The sequence below is a fragment of the Podarcis liolepis genome (assembly GCF_965112155.1).
Source record: "Podarcis liolepis genome assembly, chromosome: 5".
Taxonomy (NCBI): Eukaryota; Metazoa; Chordata; class Lepidosauria; order Squamata; family Lacertidae; genus Podarcis; species Podarcis liolepis.
This window is the reverse complement of record NC_139556.1, coordinates 64,304,839-64,329,530: the sequence shown is the minus strand read 5'-3', so window position 1 is coordinate 64,329,530 and position 24,692 is coordinate 64,304,839. Positions and strand designations below refer to the sequence as shown.

Genomic DNA, 24,692 nt, shown 5'->3' with positions numbered 1-24,692 from the left:
TTCTAGGCACAGATCAGTGCTTTCCTGGTCAGTGTCACAGTGCTTTTTCTTTCCCCAGGAAAACCTGTCTTTGCTGCCAAATTGGAACAAACAGCAATTCAGGTTTTTTGCAGGTTGCTGTTTGCTCTAGTTCAGCGGTAAGGAGTGGGTTTTCAAAGAGAAAGAAATGGGGGTGGGGGAGCACTTGGACATGGAGCTTTAAAACGTGGACTTGTGCATAGAAAAACAGCACAAAAACAAGTCTGGATGAGCCCATAGTGAGCATTATCCAAGTGAAGCCTGCAATACTTACAACAGACTTTACACACATCTGTTGCAGCAGTAGTGACCACACACTTCTGGAAGTTGTTCTGCAGGGTGCAGCTTGAAGTACTATAAAACCTGTGAAACTGAATTTAGTAAGGCTATGGAAGGACATAAAAATGAAAATGTACCCCACAGGCAATTGTTGCTTTACAGCAGGCTTCCTCAACCTCGGCACTCCAGATGTTTTGAGACTACAATTCCCATCATCCCTGACCACTGATCCCGCTAGCTAGGGACCATGGGAGTAGTAGGCCAAAAACATCTGGAGGGCCGAGTTTGAGGAAGCCTGCTTTACAGTATCACCCCCAACTAGCTAAAAAACCCCTATAATCTACAGACAGTCTACATGCACACTTTCACACATGGCAAACATGTGTGATTATTTTGCCATATGAACAAACAATGGGAAGTCTGAAAAGGTGGCAGAATTCCACATTGTATGTACACAGAGTGAAACATACAAATATACACATACATACATAAAGAGTATATAAACATACATAGAATATAATGTACTTTTCTATGCAGAAGTGATATTCATGTGGGAAATTTGTTGCGTGTGTATGGTCCGTAACTGTTACATAAATAAAGATTTGCATTCTTACCTTTATAACCTCTGGCATCTGTTGAATAAGTGCTGGGACAGGCTCTTTGGCAGATGTACCTATGTAGCTTTGCTGAGCAGCTGTGATGGAGGGAGCAGCCAAAGTTTCCTGAAGAATGTGCATCACTTCCTTCTCTTTTGATAAGCTTCCTTTGCCCATTCGGAATTCTACTAGTTCCTGGGCAAAGTCTTCAATACTCTCCAGAATTCGCAATAAAAGGGTTTTGTCTTCATCCTCCATTTTATGACCATTGGTTTCCATAAGTTTTGATAAAGAGGGAGAAGGAGTTTTGTCTACAGGTGAACAGACTTTGCCTTTATTTTCCGGAGTCAAAGGTTGGCTAATATGCTTCAAACATGCAGGACTAGTCTTAGTGGTAGTCTCTCTCAGAGTAGCCTCCATTTTCTGTGAAAAATGTTCCAAATCCAGGAGAAGTTTGTCTATTTCCTCTTGATTATTTTTTCTGGATTCACCTTTAGAAATCTGAAGAGTACAATCAAATCCTTGAGTGTCTGAGCTTGCTTGGGTGGAGGTTTGGGGCAGCATTACAGGTTGAAATAAAGCAGGTGATGTTTTAGTTGAATTTCCAGCAGAGTCTGCCCTTTCTGTTTTCTGCTCATTGCTGTCTGAATTAACCCGTCTTCCTCTCCTCTTAACACTTGATACACTGCCCAATGCCTTTTCTCTATCTGATTCTTCCATAATGTACAGAGTTTCTGTGGGAGAAATGCAGCCTGACGGGTTTACAGATAGTAACTGAGGTAGCGCACAAGCATCATTTGTAGATTCTAAGTTTTCCTGCAAAACTTTTGAAGAAATCTCTATTGGAGTGTGGGTAGGTTTTGCTGAGGAGTTTGTGTCAGTGCTGTTCTGGTTACCTCGTAAGTTTGAAGCGAGAGATTGCCTTGGCACAAAGGATGGGGAGGACACAACATCTTCGTATCTAGGTGGCTGTTCATTGCCAAATACTGGAGGAAAATTAGACGGCTGCAAAGCAGATAGGCTATTAATTAGTTCTACCATGTCACCAGGCTCAGTTAGCCCAGACTGTCTAAACTCAAAAGGCAGTTTTTTAATATAAGAAGAAAATCGTGACATCAAATTCATATATATCATTTCAGAATTGGCTAAGGAATCATTACCACTTTCTCCACTGGCACTCCCTGAAGATTTCTTCTTGATGCATTGCTTTATTATATCAGTACACTTCTTCAAGTCCTCAGAGCATTTGAGTAAGATGTCCAAGCACATCTTAATATCTCCACTAGAAGAACCATCCAGCTTGTGCTTTTCCAAAATCTGTGCAAGAAAGCTATCCTCATAGAGAGTCTGTATTGGTAAGGAAACTGTAGAATTCACATTTCCCTCTACTGAGGTGCTGCTGACCTGCCATTTCTCATCTGTTGAGGAATTATGTGACAGGCCAAAGGGAGGAGGGGAATTTTCATCATTGCTGAAATGGCCATAGATCAAGTCAAAATCTAGTGACCTTCTATTGAATGGGTCTGACTTAACTTTTCTTCCCTTTCTATAGGTTACTTGATTGGAAGAATTTCTGAGTTTTTCAAATGAAAATTCTTTTATTTTCCCACTAGCGAGATTTATGGCTTCTCCAGTGATATCTTTCAGACTTGCAGTGTTTTGAACTGAAGACCCCTTTTTGAGCCTTGGGTTACTAGGAAGGATTTGATGATAATCTTCATCCCCAGCCAAAGAAAGGGAATTTTCAGGCATTGAAAGTCTGTGGGTCAGATCTGAACCTCTAAGGTTGTGTGCAGGGACTTTAATTAGCTCTGCACAAACACTGTGGTGGGCTACAATGCATGCAACTCCTTGCTTAAATACCTGACATGCCCCTGTACAGTAATGCACAGCATGTTGAAGTCGACGATCTATCACAACACTGCTATAACAATTCACTGTTGTTATTACACGTCTATAGGTTACTGCCATAATGATAATTTTAATTGGCTGCACTATAAACTGAGCTAATGATTCTGTTAACTAAGAAAATAATCTTAAAATGGGGAAAAAGTAATCCATTGTCAACTGTAAGGTAGCTGCTGTCTGTGAGAAATTTAACTTAACCAGTGAAATGTGCAAGGCTAAACTATGGCACACTGATTATATTTCATTATTTATTGAGATATTGAAAAGTTATCTCCCACACAAAAAGTACCGTACTGATGAAAAATTGCTCCCCTTCTCTCAGTCTAAATAAATGTTAGAGGTAGAACTGTAGAACTTCAGCCCACTTGAAGAAAAAAGAAGGAATTGTTTTCTCTTGATTTGCTGTATTGAGTTTCAGTTGCCATGTAGAAGCAAAAAGCATGTAGTGTGCTTAAACAATCCAACTCTTCCATTAATGTGGAAGATACCTGCAATGACAAATTGTAAAAATAATGTGAAACTTGCCATCAGACTTCACCTGCTACTTTATCTTTTGTACATATATTATTGCAATAGTGTATAATTTAATTCATGCTTATTACGGTTGGCCTAAGAATTTTTCTGCCCAGGGCAAAAAATGGTCATCCCCCCATTCCATTAACAGAAGCTGACTGGACTACTAGCAGAATTACAGTATACTTTTAAAACTGGCAATGCAATAGCATCCTCCACTGCCTCTGAGGCTGGCATGCTTGTTTAGGGGGTGCATGATAAGTCATGCAGCATACACAGGTGTGGTCTGACCAAAGCAGAATAAAGTGGTACTATTACTTCCTTTGACACAGTAGCCTTAGTCTCCAAAGTGTTTCCTGAATCATCATTTTAATACTGTGACAAACCTGCAGATTGAGCTAATATAATGCTCTTTATTAGTAACATTTTTAATCTCCTTCTACCCTTTATTATTATTTATTGTTTAACATCTAGCACGAGGAAGCGCTCTTTGAAACTCTAGAGCCTGCTCAATGCTTTGTGGTTAGACAAAGTCATAATGTTTTTATCCCTATTTGATTTCCCCCCTAACAGACCAAAAGCGCTGCAATGATTTCTGCATTGCAGGGGGGTTGGACTACATGACCCTCATGGTTCCATCCAGTTCTACAGTTCTATGAGTCTACTGCCTGGGGACGGATTGATTATGGCCTCCTCTTGCTCATGTGTGTGTATTTAATTATTTATTTACTTAGTGCACTTCTGTCTTACCTCTCCTCCATCATGGAGCTCAAAGCAGTTCTCATGGTCTCTCAATCTAGACACTGACCAGCCCAAATCTTGCTTAGCAAGGTGGCTGCATCATGTGCTCTCATATTCCATTGCCAGTAGTTGCCAATAATCAGTTGGCAGCATCAGCAATGGATGTATGTTTGTTCTGTCTTCCTCCTTTCACTCCACTTCATCTACCTCTTCTGTCTTTACTCCCTCTCATTACTATTTTATGACCCCCAGCAAAACATGCATTCTCCACTTTCCTGCCAATCAGCATGCCTCCTTGCAGTACTTTCAATGCCCTAGTTCCTCTGCCCCATGTCCAACTCCCACACCAAATATGGCAAGGAGGCATGTTGAGGGCCAGGAAAGTACCTATAGGCAGGAAGGCTGCACACACACCAGCTTTTTGTGACAGTGAGTCTGGAGATCATGATGCATCCTCTGCTTGTTCTTTTCCAGTGCTCAACATGTTCACAACTCTTTCTGCCAAGGTAAATATGAACCATAGAGGAAGCCAAAGAAAAGAAAATTGAGAAGGAAACACAAGAGTGTTACAATATTGTATTCCACAGGTAAATTAGAATTTATATTCACATGGCAACATAGGTTATATATAAATACATCTCCATCCCTCAAAATAACTATTAATATAGGCAAGGATCACCATTATTTTTTCCCCTTTTGCTACATTTTCCTAGGGAAAGAAGAAAACAGGAAGCAGAAGGGGGGGCTGTGCTTCTAAATCTATAAATGAAGATACCAGATTCGGAATCTATTTATGTGAATACAAGACTTCATTTTTGTGTTGAGGCATCAAATTTGTCTTACTTAGTTCATAGCGTTGACTATTGCATTTTAGACATTCTGGTGAAGTAATCTGGAAATATGAAAATAAATACTAGCATTCTCTCCTACAAGGAAGGAGAATCCCATGAAAACTAGCAGTCTGAACATTCCTTTAAACAATCTCTTGTTCTATGGCTATGAGCAGGAATGCAGCTGTACTTTTTGTGGATATGTGAATTGGCTTTCCTTTGGGTAAAACTTTTAACTAAAAAAGTTAGAAGGAGCTGAACTAGGACTACTCCCAAAATTATTGATATTGTAGTTCTTGAGGGTTGGACTGGATAACCCTTGGGGTCTCTCACAACTCTATGATTCTATGACTCTGTGACTGTTCCAGTTCATGACCAGTTTGCATTAAACACTGGCCAAGTCTGTTTCCCTACACAAATTGGAATATTTATCTAAATGTCCCTGTAGCTACATGTTACAGGACTCATAAGACGACAAAGTATTTTACATTTTCTGATCCAGGAACATCGTAAGATCAAGCCAACGGTCCATGGGCAAAGCCTAGCAAAGGTCCCCATGGAAAGTTCACAAGCAGAACCTGAGCACAAACGCATTCTTCTTAAGTTTCCAAGGAATCCCAGAGATTCTAGCAGCTCAACTTTAAAACACATGTGGTCTATGAACACTGATGCCTTTTGCTTCTTTACAATCTGTGACACAGTACCTAATTTCCCAAGTCTAACTCAAGCACTTCTTTCCAGGCTCAAAACACATGACCTGTTCTTCCTCACCTGGACTCAGACACCATTCTCTGTCTTACTACACCTGTTGCCTATTTATCTTCGTATCTTCTTGCTTCTATAAAATACAATGTGCATGCTGTAGACAAATCTTCAGTGTACTCCTGCAAGGCCTCACAGTGGCGACAGGACTTGACAGCAGAAGTGGCGGTGGCCTGCAAGTCCTCACGGCAAAGGCCTGCAGGGACTCGTGGCAGTGACAGGAGGTGACGGCAGTAGTCGCATCCTGCGAGGCCTTGCGGCAGTGGCAGGAAATTCCAGCAATATTAGTGGCAGCCTGTGAGGCCTTGTGGCGACACAAGCAGTGGGGCTTGCAAGGCCTCACCATGGTGGCAATAAGTAGCTGAGGCCTGCAATTCCTCCTGGCAGTAGTTGGAGGCAGTGGCAGAAGCTGTGGCAGCCTGCCTCAGCAAGGCCTTGCAGGCTACCTTTGCTACTGTCTCCTGCCACCACTGCAAGGCCTTGCAGGCCACTACTGCCACCGCCACGACAAGGCCTTGCAAGCTGCTGTCACTTCTGCCACCGCCGCCCACTGCCATGACAAGACTTCACAGGCTGTTGATTACTGTGCCACTGCTGTTAGGCTGCTTTTGCTTCTGCTGCCTAGCAGGCCTGCTGGAAGTCCCAGATTATTTGTATTCACTATGACTCATCATCGTATTTTGGATTATCCTGAATACCACTATTAGGTAGCCAAGCTTCAAACCAAAAGCCTTATTATTATTATTATTATTATCATCCATAATATGGGCAAGGTAGGGCACCTGCTAAAGGCCCACAACGTGGCAGAGGACCCATTGCTAACCTGAGATGCTGGGCCAGTTTCCCACCTCTCAATGGGAGAGTTGCATGGCAGCAGCAAACATCTGGCTCCTCCCAGCAGCTTCATATCAAGAAATGAGGCTGCCCCAGAAGCTCCAGCAACATTCACAGGGACTTCTTGTTAAAGGTCTATTTCTTGTTGGGTGGAGTGTAGGAAGAAGTAATGTAGCACATTTATTTTGAGCCCTGAGGGCTTCTTCAATCACAAGGGTGTTGTTGCTCAGCTCCTTCTTGGCATCTCTGAAGCAGCGAAATGGGTGACTGTTCCAGAGGCTCCTATGATATCATCAGAGCCTCTAGGGTGATCATACATGTCCTAAGTTGAGATGCCTGCAAGGAGCTGAGCAACGGCTCCATCCAGCTCCAAAAAGCCCAGGACTCTCAGAAAATATTCTCTGTGGCCTCAAAGCGGCTCTGTCAAGGGAAAATGGGGACTTTGTTTCAGAGAATTCTGCAAGCTGGGAGAGACGCCTAGGAAAAGCAAAACAACACTTCTGCCTCATCTGCACCAAGGGAGATAGTAGTAAGAAGCACGAAAAAGTTGCAGCTCTCCTCCAGCCGTCCCTCCCATTGAGAACTTGCCCAGAGTCCTTGCGATATATAGGTGGGCAAAAGGGAGACCTGGTGCAATGAGAGAAAAGACAGCGTTGGTGTGTGAAACGGAGCTGCAGAGTGTGCGTGTGCGTCGGAGCAATCACAGGATTGTGTCAAGAGGAGACCCAAAGGCAGAGAGTGTAAAGGAGGTAGGGGAAAGGCAGGAAGGGAGCTGCGATGGGCGGGAGGAGAGGGAGAGAGAAAGGAAGAAAGAGAGCGGAGAAAGGGCGCAACAAGAAACGAGCTGCAACCACCGTGCCCCGTGGGTACCTGTGCCCCAGGGCCCACCAAAACCTGCAGCCGGCCCTGACCGAGGGGCAAATCGACGGCGCTCCCCAGGCGTTAAAAGCGGCTCCCGCTCCCTCCCTGAGCCTCGGCTGTCACCCGCTCGCCCGGCGGACGCAGAAGCTGCTGGGGACAGCTGAGGCGCCCGAGCGGCGCGGAAGGCGTTGGGAATTATTGAGGTGCCTCTTGTTTCGGCCCCGGCCGCTCCCTCCTCCCCGCCTCCTGTCCCACCAAAGTAAAACGCAGCATGGATTCAGACCGCGGACGAGGCTTGGGCGTGGGGGGGAGGGAGAGAAAAGCTGCCTCTTCGGCGCCACTTTGCTAAGTTGTTGAGCGCAATTAATAACGAGCAGTTGGCCGACAGCGCCTGAGGCGGACGGGACAGTAGCAGAGCACCTACCCGCCGCCGGGGCGACTCCCTCTCCCATCGTGGGGCGCTCTTCTTCGGATGCAGCCCTCCTCCTTCCTCCACCCTCCTCCGGGCCCAGGGAGGCTCTGCCTCTTTTCCTGTCCCTCCCGCGCGACGAAGGGGGCGCCCGCCGAGCGCGCTCAAGTGGGACTGGAGAGGGGAGGGGAGAGGCGAAGGCGGCGGTTCCCTGCCAAGAGAGGGCCGGGCCACGGGTACAGCATAACAGAGCCCTGCCCGACTGCAACTTCGTGCTAGGGACGCCGCCCGCCCCGCATAGCTCCCGCCTGAAACTATTTCGGTGTCCCGTGCCTTAAGCCCCAGGCGGCAGTGGGACGACGGGTGGGGTGGGAGAGACTTCTGCAGCCGAGCCCCGCGTCCTCTTCGCCCTGCTCCGTCCAAGGGAAACCGCCCTCTCGAGGGCCTTGAGGATTCAGACAAGCTGTTCTCTCGGAGTTCAGGCTCTTAGGTGGGCGTTGAAACAAAAGGCCAACGCCCTCGATAGCAGAAAAATGTGGAGTTCGGCTGGAAGCGCGCTCTGCAGCAAAGTTTCGGAAGAGTCGCGGCGGGCCTCGAAAGATTCAGAAACCAGGAGGGGAAGGAAAACAACTCGGGTTTTTCATTATCTGCTTCTAAACCACATGACTCTGGAGTTCTGGGTCCAGATTATGGAACCCTTGAGTCTGGCATCTGTGAAATGCCAGCTACAGTTTCCTGACTTTTTTGACTCCAGGCCTGTTCCAGAAGTGCACCCGCCCTATGCTATTTGGCTCATACTTGCTTGACTCACCGCACCCATCTTGTGTACTCACTCATCAGCTCCTCCCCATAGGGCTGGAATAGGCTCCTGGTTCTTTATTCCATTCAGTGGTGTGAGTGTATATGTGGGAGGAAGAAGGAACTTGGGTTTGATTTAGCTCTGTGTCCTGAAAGAAGCTGTAGGCAAGTCCAGATCATGCATCCATGACCAATGCTCAAGTTTGGTACTTCCAAAAATTCAGTCATTCACCTAGGCATGAAGAACTGGAGTTTGAGCACCAAAATTTAACAAATAAGTATTGGGCCAGCTCAGGGCTATTGAAGTAAACCACTTGCTATGCATAACATTTTATCAAAATACGGTACATGCACAAATAGAATAAGAAAAAATTATCCTTTTCAAGTTCAGTAGTAAACAAAAGTGGATAGGTGAGTAGCTGCACCTATCTTCATGGGTTTTCAGAAATTGCTGTTTGTCAGGATCTCCTGCCTAGTGTATTGTTTTTATCTCTTATCTTAATTCTTAAGTTTTTGTTATATGCTGCCACTTTCCCAAGCAGTTAAAAGTTCTATGGGCAAGGTTTAGTTTCCTTTGGATGAGAGAAGCAAAACAGGCACTCTTCCAAAGGCAGCATCAGAGATAACAACTGTACCTCAGGGATGCTTCAGCCAATTCACAATCTCTGACTAGTATCCCAACTGAAACTGCAAATCTGTCTTTAGCTGACTCTCAGCCTACTTCTTGTCTGGGGTGTATTATCTTCTAAACTCGTATTACTTTCCAAATCTAAAGGGTGGATTTCAGGCCACCAGGAAGGCATCCACATTCATTAAGAAACAAAAAGACTATTTTGCCAAGGCCCTAACTTCCATCAGAGACCACTTAAAGCAAAACCAAAGTAGTAATCAAGATGAGGCAATTACAGAAAGAAAAAGAGAGGGCAAACTGCTAAGCAACATCACGATAGCTGGTTTTTTGAGAATTCTACTGGTCAGGAGGATAGCCTACCTCATTCTCCAGTTCCGAAGTAGCTGAGCAAGACAATGCTCATGAGTTTCATGGCTTGTGAGAAATTGCTACCGTAGGATCTTTTGCCTGGGGCATTATTTGCCTTTCTGGTCCAGGTGAACCAAACCATGATAGCTGTTGTGAAGTAGCCCTGCTTGTCAGTATTTCTGTCTAGACAATAGCTCCTGCTCCAGTCCAAAAATAACAAATTTAGATAGGATGTACTTGTACTGGTTTTACAGCTGGTCATAAATAAAAATGTTTTAGGATCTGTTAAGATGCTCTCTTTCAGACTATGTGTAGCAACCATCACAGCTGGTATTTGTTCATTTGCTTTACTTGTTAGGATTTCCTGTATTAGCTCTAGGTATTGCAAAATCATATAGAACATACTATGCCGGTTTATGATTTGATAGGAACTGCTATCTGTAAAGATCTGTTTTTGGAAACTCAGCTTGCCTTTCTGTTGCATAGAAAATAATATAAAAAACACCCTGTCTCAGTATCTATCTGGGGACAGTAGCTTATTCTCTAGTAGTTCAAACATTGCAAAAAGACAGTGGCTGTCCTGGCCACTAAAACACACAAAAAGAGACCTTTTTTTTTTGGTAAGCAAAACTTTATTCAGGCAAATAACAGTACTGTCTCAGCAGCAGACACAAGGCTCAGGTGTCGTGGTTCAGAAGTTCAAGAGCAGAGCAAGAAGTTCAGAATGGGACAGTAGCAACAAAAATCTCTCAACTTACCATGTCTTGCTCACCAAGCTTTTAAAGATGAGGCATGGCACACTCACTTGCCTTGTGGAAATCTTGAGATTGCTCCTTGGGGTCTGATCCCATGTGTGAAGGTGAGGCCCAATTCTAGGCAACAAGACTGCACCTTCCTGCTACTCACAGCTCACTCTTCCCTTGGCTGTTCCAATACCTCCCCAAGCTCTAACGAGGCTTTCCATTTGGCAGGAAAGTTGGGGAGGAGAGCTGGCACCTTGCTCCCCCTTCTGAAGGGGCTCAAACTGGGGTGGAAAGGGGATATCTCCTCACGCCTCCAGCCCAGGTTTCCATCCTTCAGTTCTCCTGTTTGTTCCTCCTCCTGCATCAGAGCCTGCCAATCCAAACCTGATCCCAACAGCACTGCAAGGCTCATGGCGTCGCTTGTGCCAGTCTCGTGGATTAACAAAAATTGATATATGTTTGAATTCTGGAACAGAATCTGCCTTTTTGGTCCACATATAACAAAATATTAAAGCTGGTTTTCAAAACAAAAAACAGTAAATCAGTACCACCTTGTTAATTTGTAGAAACACCGTGTGTGTGATATGTGGGAAATTGTATGCTGTGAGAAATTGTTATTTATCTTAGTTTCATACAAATAACATTAACTGTAGGTATACTATATAATGATAGATTTAAAAACAGCAGTATAACGTTATTGTCAGTATGTCCTACCTTTTCATTTGTACTTTCTCTGGTCCACATTTTAGGGAGAATGCCTGCATCAGGCTTATGAATAGCAAGACATCATTACATGCACAGATCTCCGACCTGCAATTAGTATCTGACACTTGCTCAGGTTGGTTATGGTTGTTTTTTAACCCAACAACCAACTATTTGTCAAGACCTCCCATCTGTTTAGACACTAATTATTTAGTTCAGGGGTACCAAAACTATATTAAGTTCATTTGATTCCCTTTCTTGGGAGTAGCAAAGAATGATACCTAGCTTTCAGAAAGTTTTGCTTGTCACATTGTTGTGTCTGAACTTCAGCTTTCTCTTAAATTCAGTGGTTTGCTTGTGCCTTTCTCATAAGATTCTGTGACATAATGCATGTTGTGGGCCTTACCTGAAACACAATCTGCTTCTACGATCACAATATAGCAAAATATAGCTGGTTTTTAATTAAAAAATAATAATTCAGGATCTTCAATATTTGTACCAGTTTAGAAGTAGCAAAGCTAAGTAAGATCTGTCTGTGGTAATCTTATGGGTTATGGTAAAATTGTTATATGTCAAAATCTCTAATAGCAAATTAGAGTTACAGTGGCTCTATAGCCAACATGGAGCTATTGAGAAACAAGAAGGAAGTATCAGCATACTCAGAAAACCCCAAAGTTTGCAGAAGTAAAAATCTTTAAGAAAAAATACTAAAGGAGCAAAAAAACACTGCCTCCCACAATACAGACCCAAAAAGACAGAGCATGTGCTTAGTGGCCATTGAAAGTTTTAAAATTTACTAGATTTGCATGGTGCAGTAAAAATAGGTTAAAAATGGGTTGACACATCCATTTACAAAAGAGAGGAGGAAGAGGGGCCCTGCTTTGTCTTGGGATCTTGAAGACTGACTAACTGAAAATTGGCCACATCTCCGTTAGTCGTATCATCATTATTCCCTGCACCTCTCCACTCCAGGCCTATGCTAAGCACATGTTTGCAGCTGGTTTTGTTTGCTCATATGTTCAAAACTATGCTGGTTGCATTGCTTGAGCTGCTGGGGTTAATTCTAGCTAGATAGGGTACATGCACATTTTTTAAAAAGAAAAGTTTTTTGATACGCCAGATTTGCAAAAAAGCATTTAATAATTTTAGAATGTCTGCTGCTCCAAGCCAGACAACAATTTGGAATCACACACATGAAGACTGCCACTTCCTTTCACCCTCTCTTCCTTTCCCACCTCCTGTATCTGCTAGGACAAACTTTAATAACAACAACAACAACAACAACAACAATAATAATAATTTTTATTTATACCCCGCCCTCCCTCAGAGCGGCTTACAAGCAATAATAAAAACAAGTTGAATGATTACAACTTAAAAACAAAATTAAAATACAACATTAAAATAATGAAACATTAAACTTTAGTTCTAAAACAGTTGTTTGTGGAAGAGTTCTGTGCAAAAGGGTTTTATTTTAAATGACATTTTTGCTGGTAGCTGCTTGTTTAGTGATAGTTAATTGTTTGCATTCTGCAACAGTCCTGTCAATAGGCTCATGCTCAAATGCAGTCTGCTGCTCTGGCTTAGAAACAGACCAGCCAGATCTGGGCAGCCATACAGATGATGAGCCCTTTATCGTTTTAGAACACCTGGCACCTATCTAGTCCTCTTCCAGAATCCTACAATTTCAATCTCTGTGCACTCACCTGAGAGTGAAACCCATTAAACAGTGGGATTCACTTCAGAGTAAGAGTGCATGATTGGAAGGGATTGTGTTCTCTTTCCACTGTTGGCCTATCTCTGCTACTCATCAAATTCTTTATCATCTTGCTTGTGTACTGCATATGAAACAATGTACCATAGGGCAAGTTACTGTATGTTGTACATACAGTACATACTGTATGTACTGTATGTTGTTCCTGTATTTACATGAAAACTAATAAAAATTATTTGGGGGGGAAATTCTTGATAATTTTCCCTCCCTTGCTCATCTAGTGTTGATGCAGCCCTTTAACCCAGTCTATGTCACTTTTGTACAGAACCTAATCTGTCTAATCATAAAATTTAAGGGGATGTATAGATTCTGAAAATTACCGTGCATGTAACCATAACCAAGGAACGCCGAGTGAAAGTCAGTGGAGGCGTTTATAGGGTTACGGTCCGGGGTTGGTGAAATTCTATGTCTCTCGCACACAAACAGCGATAGCTCAATTCTTCCTCCCACTCACTTCCAAGGACAGATTCGGACAGGTCGTTTCGACTCTGCGCACGCGCATAAGCAGGAACACTAGTTAGCCTCCCTCCGTCTCTCATTGACCCAGCGCCGAACCGTCTCTAAAAGTAGAGCTGGCGCGTAACGATTCTTCTTCATCCTTAAATTCCGCAAGCAGGTGGGAGTAAATCCATCTACTTCCGGCAATAATCCCGCCCACCATCCCTCCCTCCCTCCCTCCCCGCCGACCAGTCCCCGTTGGCGCGTGCGCAGTGTCCGCCTCACGGAGAAGCAGTTTGTTTTTTTCGTTAGCTGATTCGAGCCGAGCGGGGCGTACTCCCTTCTCCTCGCTCTCCTCTCCCGGCGATGTGGCCGCGCATGGCGGCAGCGGCGGCGGCGGCAGCGGCAGCAACAGCAGTCGTGGCTCCGGCTCTCGCGTGGGGTTGACCGGCTAGCACTTCTGGCGCGCACCAAGATGGCGTGTGTGTTGGAGACGCCGCTCCGCATGAGTGTCTTGTCGGTGAGTGGAGGCCTGGGGCGGCGCGGCAACGGCGGCAGCCGGAGCAGCCGCCGGTCCCGGGGAAGGGAGTGAGGCGCGGCGAGGCTTCCGTGGGGCGGCTCTCCCTTACCTCGGCCTGGAGGCGGCGGGTCCGGCCGTGCGGTGCCTGGCGGGGCGAGCGAGGGACTGCCTCCTTAGGTTGCCCGCCGCGGGTCCCGCCCTCGCTGGTTGCCCGTCCCGTCCTCGCCTCCCCCCGCGGCCTCGTCTTCGCACTGGCTCCCTTTCCCCTTGGCGGACGTCCGTAGGAAGGAGAGGGCGGCCGGGGGTGGGAGGGAGGGCGACGGCTAGCCGTGCCGCGTCAGACCACTTCTGCGTTTAATCCCTGCTCAGATGTCACAGGCATGATGGCAACCGGCCTCGTTGGATTCTTGTGGGAGTGAATAGCTTTCCCAGCTGCATTCTTTTCCTGTGCTACTTATGGCCTTGCGTGGTTATTACTACTTTTTAATTTTTACTGTACTATTTCACAATGCACAAAAGGAAGTCCCCATTGCAACGCGACTGTACCCTCTACATGTAGCATTATTCAATGCACACTCTGCCTTCGTGTTCTCTTGCCCATGTGCCAGGTTCATGAAGGTCCTGCTGCAGCTGTCCAGTCTTAGTGGAGGTGTACTGTGTGACTTAGGCATCAGTGCAAACTTGGCCACTTAACTTGTTGGACTTGTATGTCCAGATCTTTTAAAGAAAAAGTTTGTTCCAGTTCCAGTATCCCAGTTTCAATATCCATCCATAGGGATGCTGACTTTGTACAAAAACTGACAATTCCTCCCACTTTTACCCTGAAAAGAGAGGGGCTCTCTTCTTAGTAGCTACATGTTCTGTTGCTTGTTGAACCTTATGCACAGGAAGTGAGTTGCGGTTAAAACCAATAGAAATGAATGAATTTAAACTAACTTACCTGGATTGAGGCTTGTATACACGCTTTCTTTCAACTCACCCAAGTAAGAAACGGAATTGAAATTTTTGATTACATTTGCCAGGGGCTGTGTCAACTTCTGTCAGCTTGTTCTGTTCAATCCTGGTATGCTGTCTCTTGCTTGTGTGGACTCATTTATGATTCCATTCTCATTCCCTGGCAGCAGTCAGGCTTGATTACAAATCATATCAAAGTTTTGTACTCTTCTGACAAAATGCTAGAATTCTCCAGGATCTCCCTCTTGAATTAGATTGGGACAGAAAGCATTGCCTAGTTTGGTAGAAGAAAAATATTTCTTAATTGCAGAAAAGGGTTATTACCTAATGTAGTGATCTTAACTTCATTTTGATAGTTCTGATGTGTAAAACAATTCTTGATCCAAGCTAAAAACCAGGGCAGTCAAGTTGAACAAACTTTGTAAAGTTTTTAAACTTAGTGTCTCATAGTTTCTTTCTATGATCTAGTTGAGATTACTGCATTCCTGCATTGCAAGGGGTTGGACTTAGCTGAGCCTTGGAGGTCCTTCAAACTGATTCTATGATTCTCTATCTGGATGGTGAAACCCTACATAAGAGCAGTTCCAATAAGAGCACAACATTCCACATCTCCTGCAAGATGTCACGGGGTGGTACAGTTTACAAAGTGTTAATTGCACTAAACTTGTTAGTCTCTGAGATGCTGTACACTTTGTTGCTTGAGACTATTGCAGATCTTCTATTTACTTGATGCTTTTTCACTTCTGGCAATCTTGGTACATATTTCTTGGTTCCAGCAAAAATGAGCCATCATTTACAAATTGCTACCTTAGACAGTCAGATGGAGGCCGTAAAAGTTGCAGACAAGTATAATTCAGGTTTTCATATAGCCACCTTTACAGGTAAGTATCAGCTGCAGAGAAATAAATAAAAGCTTAAGTTGAATTATGGGCAGTTTTTATTAATGCTAAACTTAATACTGCTGCTTTTTCTGTCAAAAGTGTTTTGTAAACAATATGTATAAAACACCTATCTGCATTGAATAGGCTGGTTTCTGTCTCTCTCTCTCTATTTTGAAGTCTTATCCATCAAGGTTGAGCTTGTTGGTCAGTTATTGGGAGAACTAGATACCTAATTAAGTTCCCCACATAGATAGAGAACTGCTACTTGGATTAAAAGATTTGGAGAAAATCTCTTCTGCTGCTGCATCCCAAGTTTTCTGGATAGTTCCACCTCAGAATCCTGGCAGAACCTTTTATCTTTTCTTCCTGCTGCATAGCAACAAATTGGAAGTCTAAAAGCATTGTGGTGGCACTCCTTCCCCTATGAGATTGTCTGCATTCCTGTGGATCTTGCTCCTCCACCATAGGTGACAGGAATGAGAATCGGGTTGAGGGTGTCTCCACATTTTCTCTCTAGGCTCTGTTATTACAATATGGGATTAAATGACTATTCAGTATGTTGGCTGCCCCAAGGTGAGAGCCTGTTGGTGGAACCAGTCTCTCTCTCACCCCCACCCCCACAGGGTGAGAGATGGCAGGGGAGTGCATATACCCTAGGTAAGAGATAGGGCTGGCTTGCTTGTTGGAAAAGCAGTATACAAATATTAAATAAAATTCAAAGAGCACTTTGATTTTAGGAGTGAATGGGCTCGTGTATATAATAACCCAATAAAATCAGATTCATAGGCAGCAGCACCAAATGCTGAAGTGCTAGCTCTAGCAAGTACTAGAAAATGTTTTAAATTTGTAATGCCAGCTTCAGAGTTTTCCAGTTGCTTCAGTCATCAAATGTCCCATTCTAGTTCATGGCACCTGAAAAGGGAGATGCACCCTGGTATAAGTATAGGTAATGGTCAGACTTAGTGTGTGAAAGATAATAAATAAAGAAGATGATGGAGTTGGAGATATTGTATGCTGAAATCAGTAGCCAACTCTTCTGCTCATGCTTGGTCTTGAAAGTATTTATATGAGAGCCATGTTCATATTAATTATGAAAGGAAAAAGTTATTTCCACATTAACATTTTGTCCAGAATCTTTAATTTCTTGGCAAAGAGATCTAGTCATTTGCTGGGGAAAACATTGGGTTTTAAGTGAAACTGGAGTATAATCTGTATGCTATTGGCCAATGGCTTTAAACTGTGTTCTGTGGAAACCCTCCAGAACTTATCCCAGATTCACCTATGGGAAGATCAGTAAGAAAAAGCTTGCCAGCCATAGGGCTGTGCAAGAAATTGCTGGTATTGAAATGGCATCGAAATGATATCCTGATAAGTGTTTCAACAAGGCAATATACCTGTGAACAAAAGGTGGAGACTTGACAGCTTCCAAGGGGGTAGCTCAGCTGAATGGATACTTTGCAGGTACTTTGCAGGCACCAGCTCTTTTGTTTTGTTTGCTCTCTCACTCCTCCCTCTCTCCAAAGCCCTCCCTCAAACCAGCAAACTCTATCTTTCACACTGTCTCTCCTTGCTTTGTTTGCCCTCCCCTTGCTGAGAAATAAGGAGAGTGGCTGTCTGCAGCCAATTTACCTGTAACACCTTGCAAGCACACAAACCAACTCTTTAAGCCAGGGCTCAGCAACCTAAGGCCCATGGGCCACAAGCGGCCCACGGGGAGCATTTAACCAGCCCTTGAGCCACTCCCGAACCGAGCCACCCGCTCGGTGAGTTCCCGCGCACTGTGCTAAACTGGCGCAGTGCAGCGTGGGGACTCGCTTCTGCGGCGCCAGAAATCGCGTCTGCACAGATGCCGGAAATCGCGGGTGTGCACAATCCAGCCCACGGAGGGATCTCTGCTGCAGTGAGCCGGCCCAGGCGAGGTAAACCTTGCCGACCCCTGCTTTAAGCCTAACTTCCTCCTCTCACCCAAAAGAGCCCAGCTAATTATGCAGAGCCTGCTAACAATTCAGGAGGAACTAAAGTGCAATCTTGTACATGCTTGCTTCGAACAAGTTGCTTGGATTTGTAGGATTTCCATCTGACTATACACATATAGAATCTGACTGGAAATGCAAATAAGCTAGGAAATGTTGACAGACTTAATATCAAACTAGGGGTTAAAAAAATCAGCAAAAAAGTAGGTTACAACATTATTTCTCTGCAGAGCAAAATATCTTTAAGATGCTGGAAATACTTAGGCACATTCTGAAATTAGTTCTTCATATCTATTCTGTGAACTTGGAAAGTACACATAGGGCTTCAGTTGAACAGTAGCTCACTAGTGGATGATGTTCATCTAATAAATCTGAAAGCAATATCTGACTATTTCTGATAATTGCTTATAACTAAGCATGGCTCCTGAGTGTCTATAGTGCTTGTGCTTAAACTGGCATAGGTTTATATTTCTTACAGGAATTATTGTTAAGCATAATGGTTTATTTCAGTGCAAAGAATCAAAACATGCTCACCAATGTATTTATAAATGGGGTGATATGGAACACTGTGAGCAGAATTCCTGTCCTCCCTTGAAGCCCCCTACTAGGTTGGTGTGTGGGGTCTGTATCGGGGAAGAGAGGGAGGGGAAGGCCTGCTGCATGTGCAGAAGTTAGTTTCACTGATGGTCAGGCACAATTGGCTATTGCCCACTGTTTTGTGAGTTGTTTTGAGCTCACATTTGTTGGAAAATGCATACAAAATACTCAGTTAAATCAGTGTGTTAGCTTCCTATGTATTGTTGCTTCCTTGAGTATTTAATTTTAGAATGCTAAATGTCTGTAAATGTCTTTGCTTCCAGGAAGTCACGGCTAGCAGTCGCCACTATGTTGACAGATTATTTGATCCTGATCCCCAAAATGTCCTGCAGGGTGTCATGTAAGTAATATCTACTTGTATGTTATCTTGCCATTAGTTCTGTGGGTTTGTGTGAAGCTTTTCCAGAGCTTGCTTTTACAGGTGTATAGCTGTGCACCACTTACTTGAAGTGTTACTGATGAAATGTATTTTGATACTACCTTCATGTAGAATAGGTAACAATTCTCTTCCTTACTAAGGCTGCAGTACCGACTGCATTGAAGTCAGAGATATTTACTTTTGAGTAGATATGGTCAGGATAACACTGTTAATCGTTTTCTTTTGATAGTATGAAGGTCTCTAAGTTACTTTCTGAATTGTATTTATTGCTTTATCTTCCAAGCCTGATATAAATCTCCTTCTTTGCTGTCCCATGCTAGTACTCACATGCACTTGGGATGAGAATCCCTACATAGAATATTTTAAAATACAGACACACTTATTGCACTTTGCAATATGGATGCAGCTGAAAGCAGCCCGGCCATTTCCAGGGGAAGAAAGCCGCACACTGCCGGCCCTCTTCTAGCCACAGGAGCGGAGCTGGCTAGGGTTGGAGCCAGGTTTTTCTCCTCCCGCCTCTGCAGCTAGGGGGGCCTGGCTTACAGTAGTGTAAGCATAACTTTTATATGCACTGGGAAACAAAAACCAAAAAAGCCATTTGGGACAGGGAGCTCATATATTTGACACTCACACAGGATCCTTCTCATAATGCTAAACTGATTCAGCATACAGTCCAAATGAGGCTAATGAGGTAAGACTGTGGTGTTGTTTTTGGGAGACTCTGATTTATGAAATTGATTATTATAAATAATATACTAGCACAGTTCAGACACAAGAAGGAAACTATGGTTTCTTCCTCTGTTGTGAATTCGATATGGCAGGCCTCAAGCTTTAGCATTTCTTTCACATGTCAGAGAAGGAGAAACTATTCGTGCATTCTTTTCCTATACCCTCCAAATCATGTGCTCTGCAATTTGTTTGGTTCTCAAAGTTTGATATTTATGACTCTAGAAGCCAAGCATCATCTTGGTAAAACAGCATTGCCTAGTATCCACTAGTCCTTGCTTCTGGAAAGGTCTGGATGCTTAGGACTGTGTCCAATGCTGCAGCTCTGCCGGTGCAACTGACTTTTATGTGTTCCGTGGAGCTTTCTCTCCCTGTCTTGTCACCTTCATCCCCTTGCACTCTGAAGATAAGTGCCCCAGTGTTAGGAACGGCCTAGAACAGATTTTATAGACCCCAGCTGGGGCGGGGGGCGGGAATACAGAAGTCCTTTTTCAGCAGCAGAACCCCACAGGTGCAGCATTGGACAGAAAGATTAAACTTCAAATAAACGATCTTTAAGAAGATAGAATTTTTCATGCTTGTGGGCATGGATTATATTATATTTCTAGGTTGTACAAAGATACTTCATAGTAGCTATCCAATGTGTATTTATTTAAACTATTTTTATTCAGTTCTTCAGCCAAAGAAGGCTCCCAGAGTGGCTTACAAATATCAGCAATAAAACAGTTCCTTCCCTCAATCTTGCAACCTAAAGGGCATGACACACAAGGAAAGGCGATTGGGAGGGAAGGGGGGTGGAAGCTAATTCTGCCACCATTTGTTAGTTAGCATTCTTGCAGTTACCATCTGAATTGGAAAGATTTCAGTGAGAGGTTGAAACAAAAGGTGCTGGTCTTTTCAGAACAGGAAAAGTAAACCAGGAAAATAAATTTCTCAATTTGATTCTTTCACCGATCTGTTAAAAAATAATCTCACTCCTGCAAATAACACTATTACACAAAGGAGGAACACTAATAGCATATGTGACTGAGGATACTATGTCCCCCACATGATTTGACCCATAGCTTTCAAATGAGTAATGCTTTCGAGCCATTCCATGCGCTTTGCTGTGACAGGCCAACTCCATCAGTCGTCTCCCCTCAACTGTCACCTTGGGGCAGCCATTACATTGGGCAGCCTAAGTGGAAGCGATAGGAAGCAGAAGGCTCATTCCATCAGCTTTGCTGGAGGTCCAGCTCCATCAAACACCTGCCCCTGAAATTTGCCAGGGACAACTGTTTAGAAATTGGTGCCTGAGTTTTGATTTAGATTTTCCTCTTCTTTCCCTGCCTATGTGTGTTGTTGTGTTTTTTTTTAGATTGGAAGCCCATGAGTAGGGACTGTCTTGTTGGATTGTATTTAAACTGGGAGCCTTTTTGGCTGAAGAGTGAGGTACAAATGCCCTAAAATATATAATCTTCTGACCCTTCTCCAGCTCTTTATGCAAATCTCAGAACAATTCAAATGCTCCTCTCCTTCCCAAGCCTTGGACTTTAAGTAGTTACAGCTGTTTTAGTATATTAATCTGTTAGCCAGTTTCTCCAGACACTTTAAAAAGGGATTAGTGCATATACATCAAAATATGTACCTCTGGTAAACTGATAATGTAAACTAGTTTTGTGGCAGGTATGCTGAAAGAAGGTGATATTTGTCAGCTTTCGTTGCACTGAAATGTTCTGTGATTGTCAGTAAAACTGAATTTCCTACTTTGGAGGTGGAAGCTTCCCTGTTTGGGATATGTGATAGTGCATACTTATTAATCTATCAGTATAGCTATCCTATAATGAAGAGATTTATTTATATGGCACTATTTTTTCACATCTTATGTGTATCTTTTCTGTAAACTTGGGAGTGTAGTGTCTTAAGACCACCATGTCCTTTTCTCTGAACACAGAAACATATTTGGCATTTGTTGAGCACTTACAAGATTTTGTCCATAAACATTTGAATAATGCAATCTTTTCTCTGTTGCCTTTTCTTGTTCTGTGATTTTGGTCATATGTGTGTGTGGAATTCTGTCTGTTTTAGTGACTTATGAATTCCAAATTGCTATCCTCATGTGAAATTCCATCTGCAGAAGTAGAAAAAAATCTGAAGTAGAACAAAAATTGCAGTACATTGGGGGAAAATATTTCTATTTTTTATCTAGAAGAGCATGTAATCACTTTCATGACCAATGACTTTGTTAATTAATTTGTGTATATGCCATATGGCTATAAAACTAGAAAAGTATTACATATGTTATCATTTCCCATTTTGTGATGGAGTAAAAATGGTGGCCACCCTTCTTTAAGGTGGATTATTGCTCTAAAACCCTTCCCTTTTGGTTAAGCAAAATAGCCTTTAGGACACCACTTTGATTTCACCTACATTTAGCTGTCTGTGTTCCAAAAACAAAGCATTTTAACTCTTAATTGGTCTAGTTGGAACCCTTTGCTCCAAAGATTTTCACCTGCGAGCCTTCAGAAGCAGTATTCATGTGCTGTATTTGCAAGTGCATATGAGCATAGCTTGACTGGATCTACATTCTTTAGGACTGGAAAATGCTTTGTTTGAAGGTGTCACTTTGGTTTAAATATAATGTTATGGTTTCACAAGGTGACTACAACTAATTTTACTTGAGTGGAGCTGTCAAATTACTTTTTAAGATGGGAGGAGAGACTGCCATGGGGAAAGACTAAAAGGATATATTTTATTGCCAGTAGGTAGATATTAGGAAATGTATATTGCAGATAGATTTTGTAATGAAGCTTATAGCACTTAATGCAGAAGCAGATGGCTTCTGTTCACCATTCTTTAGCAGCACCTGCCTATATCTAGTATGCATTAAATGCCTCCATTTTCTTCGCAGAATGGGGAGGAGTTGGGAGATGCATCTCAGTTTGTGCCAGAACTTGCAATCATCATTTTTCTCTTAAATTGTACTTCATACTTGTTCAATGGCCATTCTGGCTTCATCAGTATACAGAATAGAGATTTCTTGCTGTACTTAGCCAGATAAAATTGTGTTTGATCATTGGTAAAACTACTGTATATCTGTCAGGAGGTCCTACACACAAGTAGGAATCCAGCAGAGACACATGCCCAGCTGGCATCTTCTCTCCCTCCTGCTCAGTCGTTCGGAAGACTCAAAGTCTTTCTCCAGCCCGAACATCACAGCGGCTGATGCTTCAGAGGTATCAGCACACTTCAGGAACAGCAGAGTATAGGCAGTCAGCGTAACAGACTCAGTAGCGCAGCATTTTGGCTAAACTACTTTATTTACATATAATACACTCAGAGCATTCTAACCCAGCTCCTTCCTCATCAGCTTCAAACAGGAAAGGGAAAGAACAAAGGACAAAAATCCTACATCACGGAAACACAGTAATAAAAACATCCTGTCTTCGTCACTTCCCACAATGTGGAATGAAAACACACACCGTCATGTGATAAAAACAACCCCATGATTGCAACACGGGGAAAGAATCCTAACAATATCTTGGTACTTCCTTCATCTCCTTTGATATTCAGATCCAGAATGTATTTGATCTTTATGGACTTCTATCACATAGGAAGAAAAGGAACTCATTCTGGTCACATGTCTTCCATCATCTTCATGGAACACGACACAATTTTTCCTTAGTTATCTAGGTCCCGGACCCATAACAAGCTGAGGGTCCCAGAAACAAATCCTATTTTAGCCATGAACTCAATAGTTGACTTTGAACGAAGTAATATCCAGTGACCTAGTTACATATGGTGAGATACAACTTTGTGAATGTTCACTCAAGCAACACGGCTTCTTCTTCCTGCTCCCAGCTCCCTGCATGCCCCCAGAATCAGATTTGGAGGATTAGTAGACCCTTGAGCAGATTTTGGGAGTACATGGGGAGCTGGAGAGGGAAACGAGAAACTAAAGTCCCATTGCACAAGTGAATTTCTGTTGCACAAGTGGGCAGACATCATTGAATGTCACCCATAATATTATCAGTATTGTTACTGTTATCCAAAATATAACCTATATAAATTGTATAAAATAGAATTTTAAAATTGAAGGAGATAAAAATTAAAGCAGTTAAGTGTAAAACTAATAAATTTCTCAGCTGACATTGACATATCAACACACCTTCCCAGTTACTGATACAGTTGTGCATAATCTTGCACCTTATTACAGTGGTACCTTGGGTTAAGAACTTAATTCATTCTGGAGGTCCGTTCTTAACCTCAAACTGTTCTTAACCTGAGGCACCACTTTAGCTAATGGGGCCTCCCGCTGCCACCATGCCACCGCCATGTGATTTCTGTTCTCATCCTGAAGCAAAGTTCTTAACCCGAGGTATTATTTCTGGATTAGCAGAGTCTGTAACCTGAAGTGTCTGTAACCCGAGGTACCACTGTATTCTAAAACAATATGAAATTTATGATAATCAAAAGCATTGTTCTGCTTGCAGCATGGAAGATAGTATGGCTCCAAAGATCAATTGCTGGAAATTACAATTTTTCAATTTTGGCTACAACAATCTCTGGCATGTCACGGGCTGATTTCAGATTACAGGACTCCCTGCCCATGTGTTCCCCTTCTGCTGGGATTCAAAAGTCCCTCTATAGGTACCATGTGGTTTGGGGGGCCTCGGTATCAGGGCGGATGGGGTGGGAGTGAGGCTAAGAGTATTGCTAGTGAGTAACATTACTTTCTCCCCCTGTGGTTGGTGACCAGGGCTGACCTACTTCAATGATATAAAGCTCATGACTGTTGCAAATTATTCAAAGACTTGCAGTACAGGGCTTACTCTGAGCACAGTGGGACTTCCTTCCATGAGGCTTTCTCCCTTGAAAGTGTGTTTAGTTTTACAACCTTAATCTCTTTAATTCACAACTCTATGAAATTTAGCAATGGCATGCTAGAAAATACGTAGTCGTTCAGTTGGAAACTTTAGCATTGTAATTTTATTATTAAAATATTTACTTAAATCTAAAACTGATGAACTTTTTCTTCCAATGCAAAGATGAGAAAGCTTTCAAGTAGGAAACAGTTACTAAGTTAATAAGGTCATCATAAGAGATCAGTGTCACCTTGGGGAGATAAATGTGATATCATAGCTAAATGTTCATCTCCTCTTTACTCAAATGTGTGGAAAGACAGTCACTTGAGCATTCTTTGTTGCTTCTGCATAATATTTGAAAGGGTATTTGAATTGTACTGTCAATTGTTTTTAGAGGAACAAACGGTGTTGTCGTCCTCTAAAATTCTTATTAACATCATCACTTTCTTTGGTTCCAAAAGATTAATTCCTTTTCGATATCAAATTGACTGATAAAAATATAGAGAGAAGTAGCCAAATAGCCTTTCTGTAAATGCAGAAAAGGTAAGATGATGATAGGAAATAAGTCTACATTCACTATGTTTGAACTGAAGTTGGAATGAGGAAATTGCTGGAAGAGACTAGAAAAGGTTTGAG

General features: G+C 43.0%; 2 protein-coding genes across 6 annotated transcripts in view; one reads left to right on the top strand and one right to left on the bottom strand.

The window, feature by feature from the left end:
- Positions 1 to 14,305, bottom strand: part of PPP2R3A (protein phosphatase 2 regulatory subunit B''alpha) — a 39,917-nt gene extending 25,612 nt beyond the window's left edge. Inside the window, exons 1-4 of one of the 2 annotated variants that reach the window (XM_083506339.1) lie at positions 12,392 to 14,305; positions 7,767 to 12,230; positions 4,470 to 4,553; positions 912 to 3,289 (exon numbers count right to left, since the gene is read on the bottom strand). In XM_083506339.1, coding sequence (XP_083362465.1) covers positions 912 to 2,864 — 1,953 coding nt within the window. In that variant the 5' untranslated portion in view covers positions 2,865 to 3,289; positions 4,470 to 4,553; positions 7,767 to 12,230; positions 12,392 to 14,305. Of the gene's footprint in view, positions 1 to 911; positions 3,290 to 4,469; positions 4,554 to 6,470; positions 7,104 to 7,766; positions 12,231 to 12,391 lie in introns of those variants that run through there. The other variant, XM_083506340.1, reaches the window with a different exon arrangement.
- Positions 13,569 to 24,692, top strand: part of ARMC8 (armadillo repeat containing 8) — a 50,498-nt gene continuing 39,374 nt past the window's right edge. For all 4 annotated transcript variants that reach the window (XM_083506429.1, XM_083506428.1, XM_083506427.1 and 1 more), the window contains exons 1-2: positions 13,569 to 13,702; positions 18,371 to 18,447. In XM_083506429.1, coding sequence (XP_083362555.1) covers positions 13,658 to 13,702; positions 18,371 to 18,447 — 122 coding nt within the window. In that variant the 5' untranslated portion in view covers positions 13,569 to 13,657. The remainder of the gene's footprint in view (positions 13,703 to 18,370; positions 18,448 to 24,692) is intronic.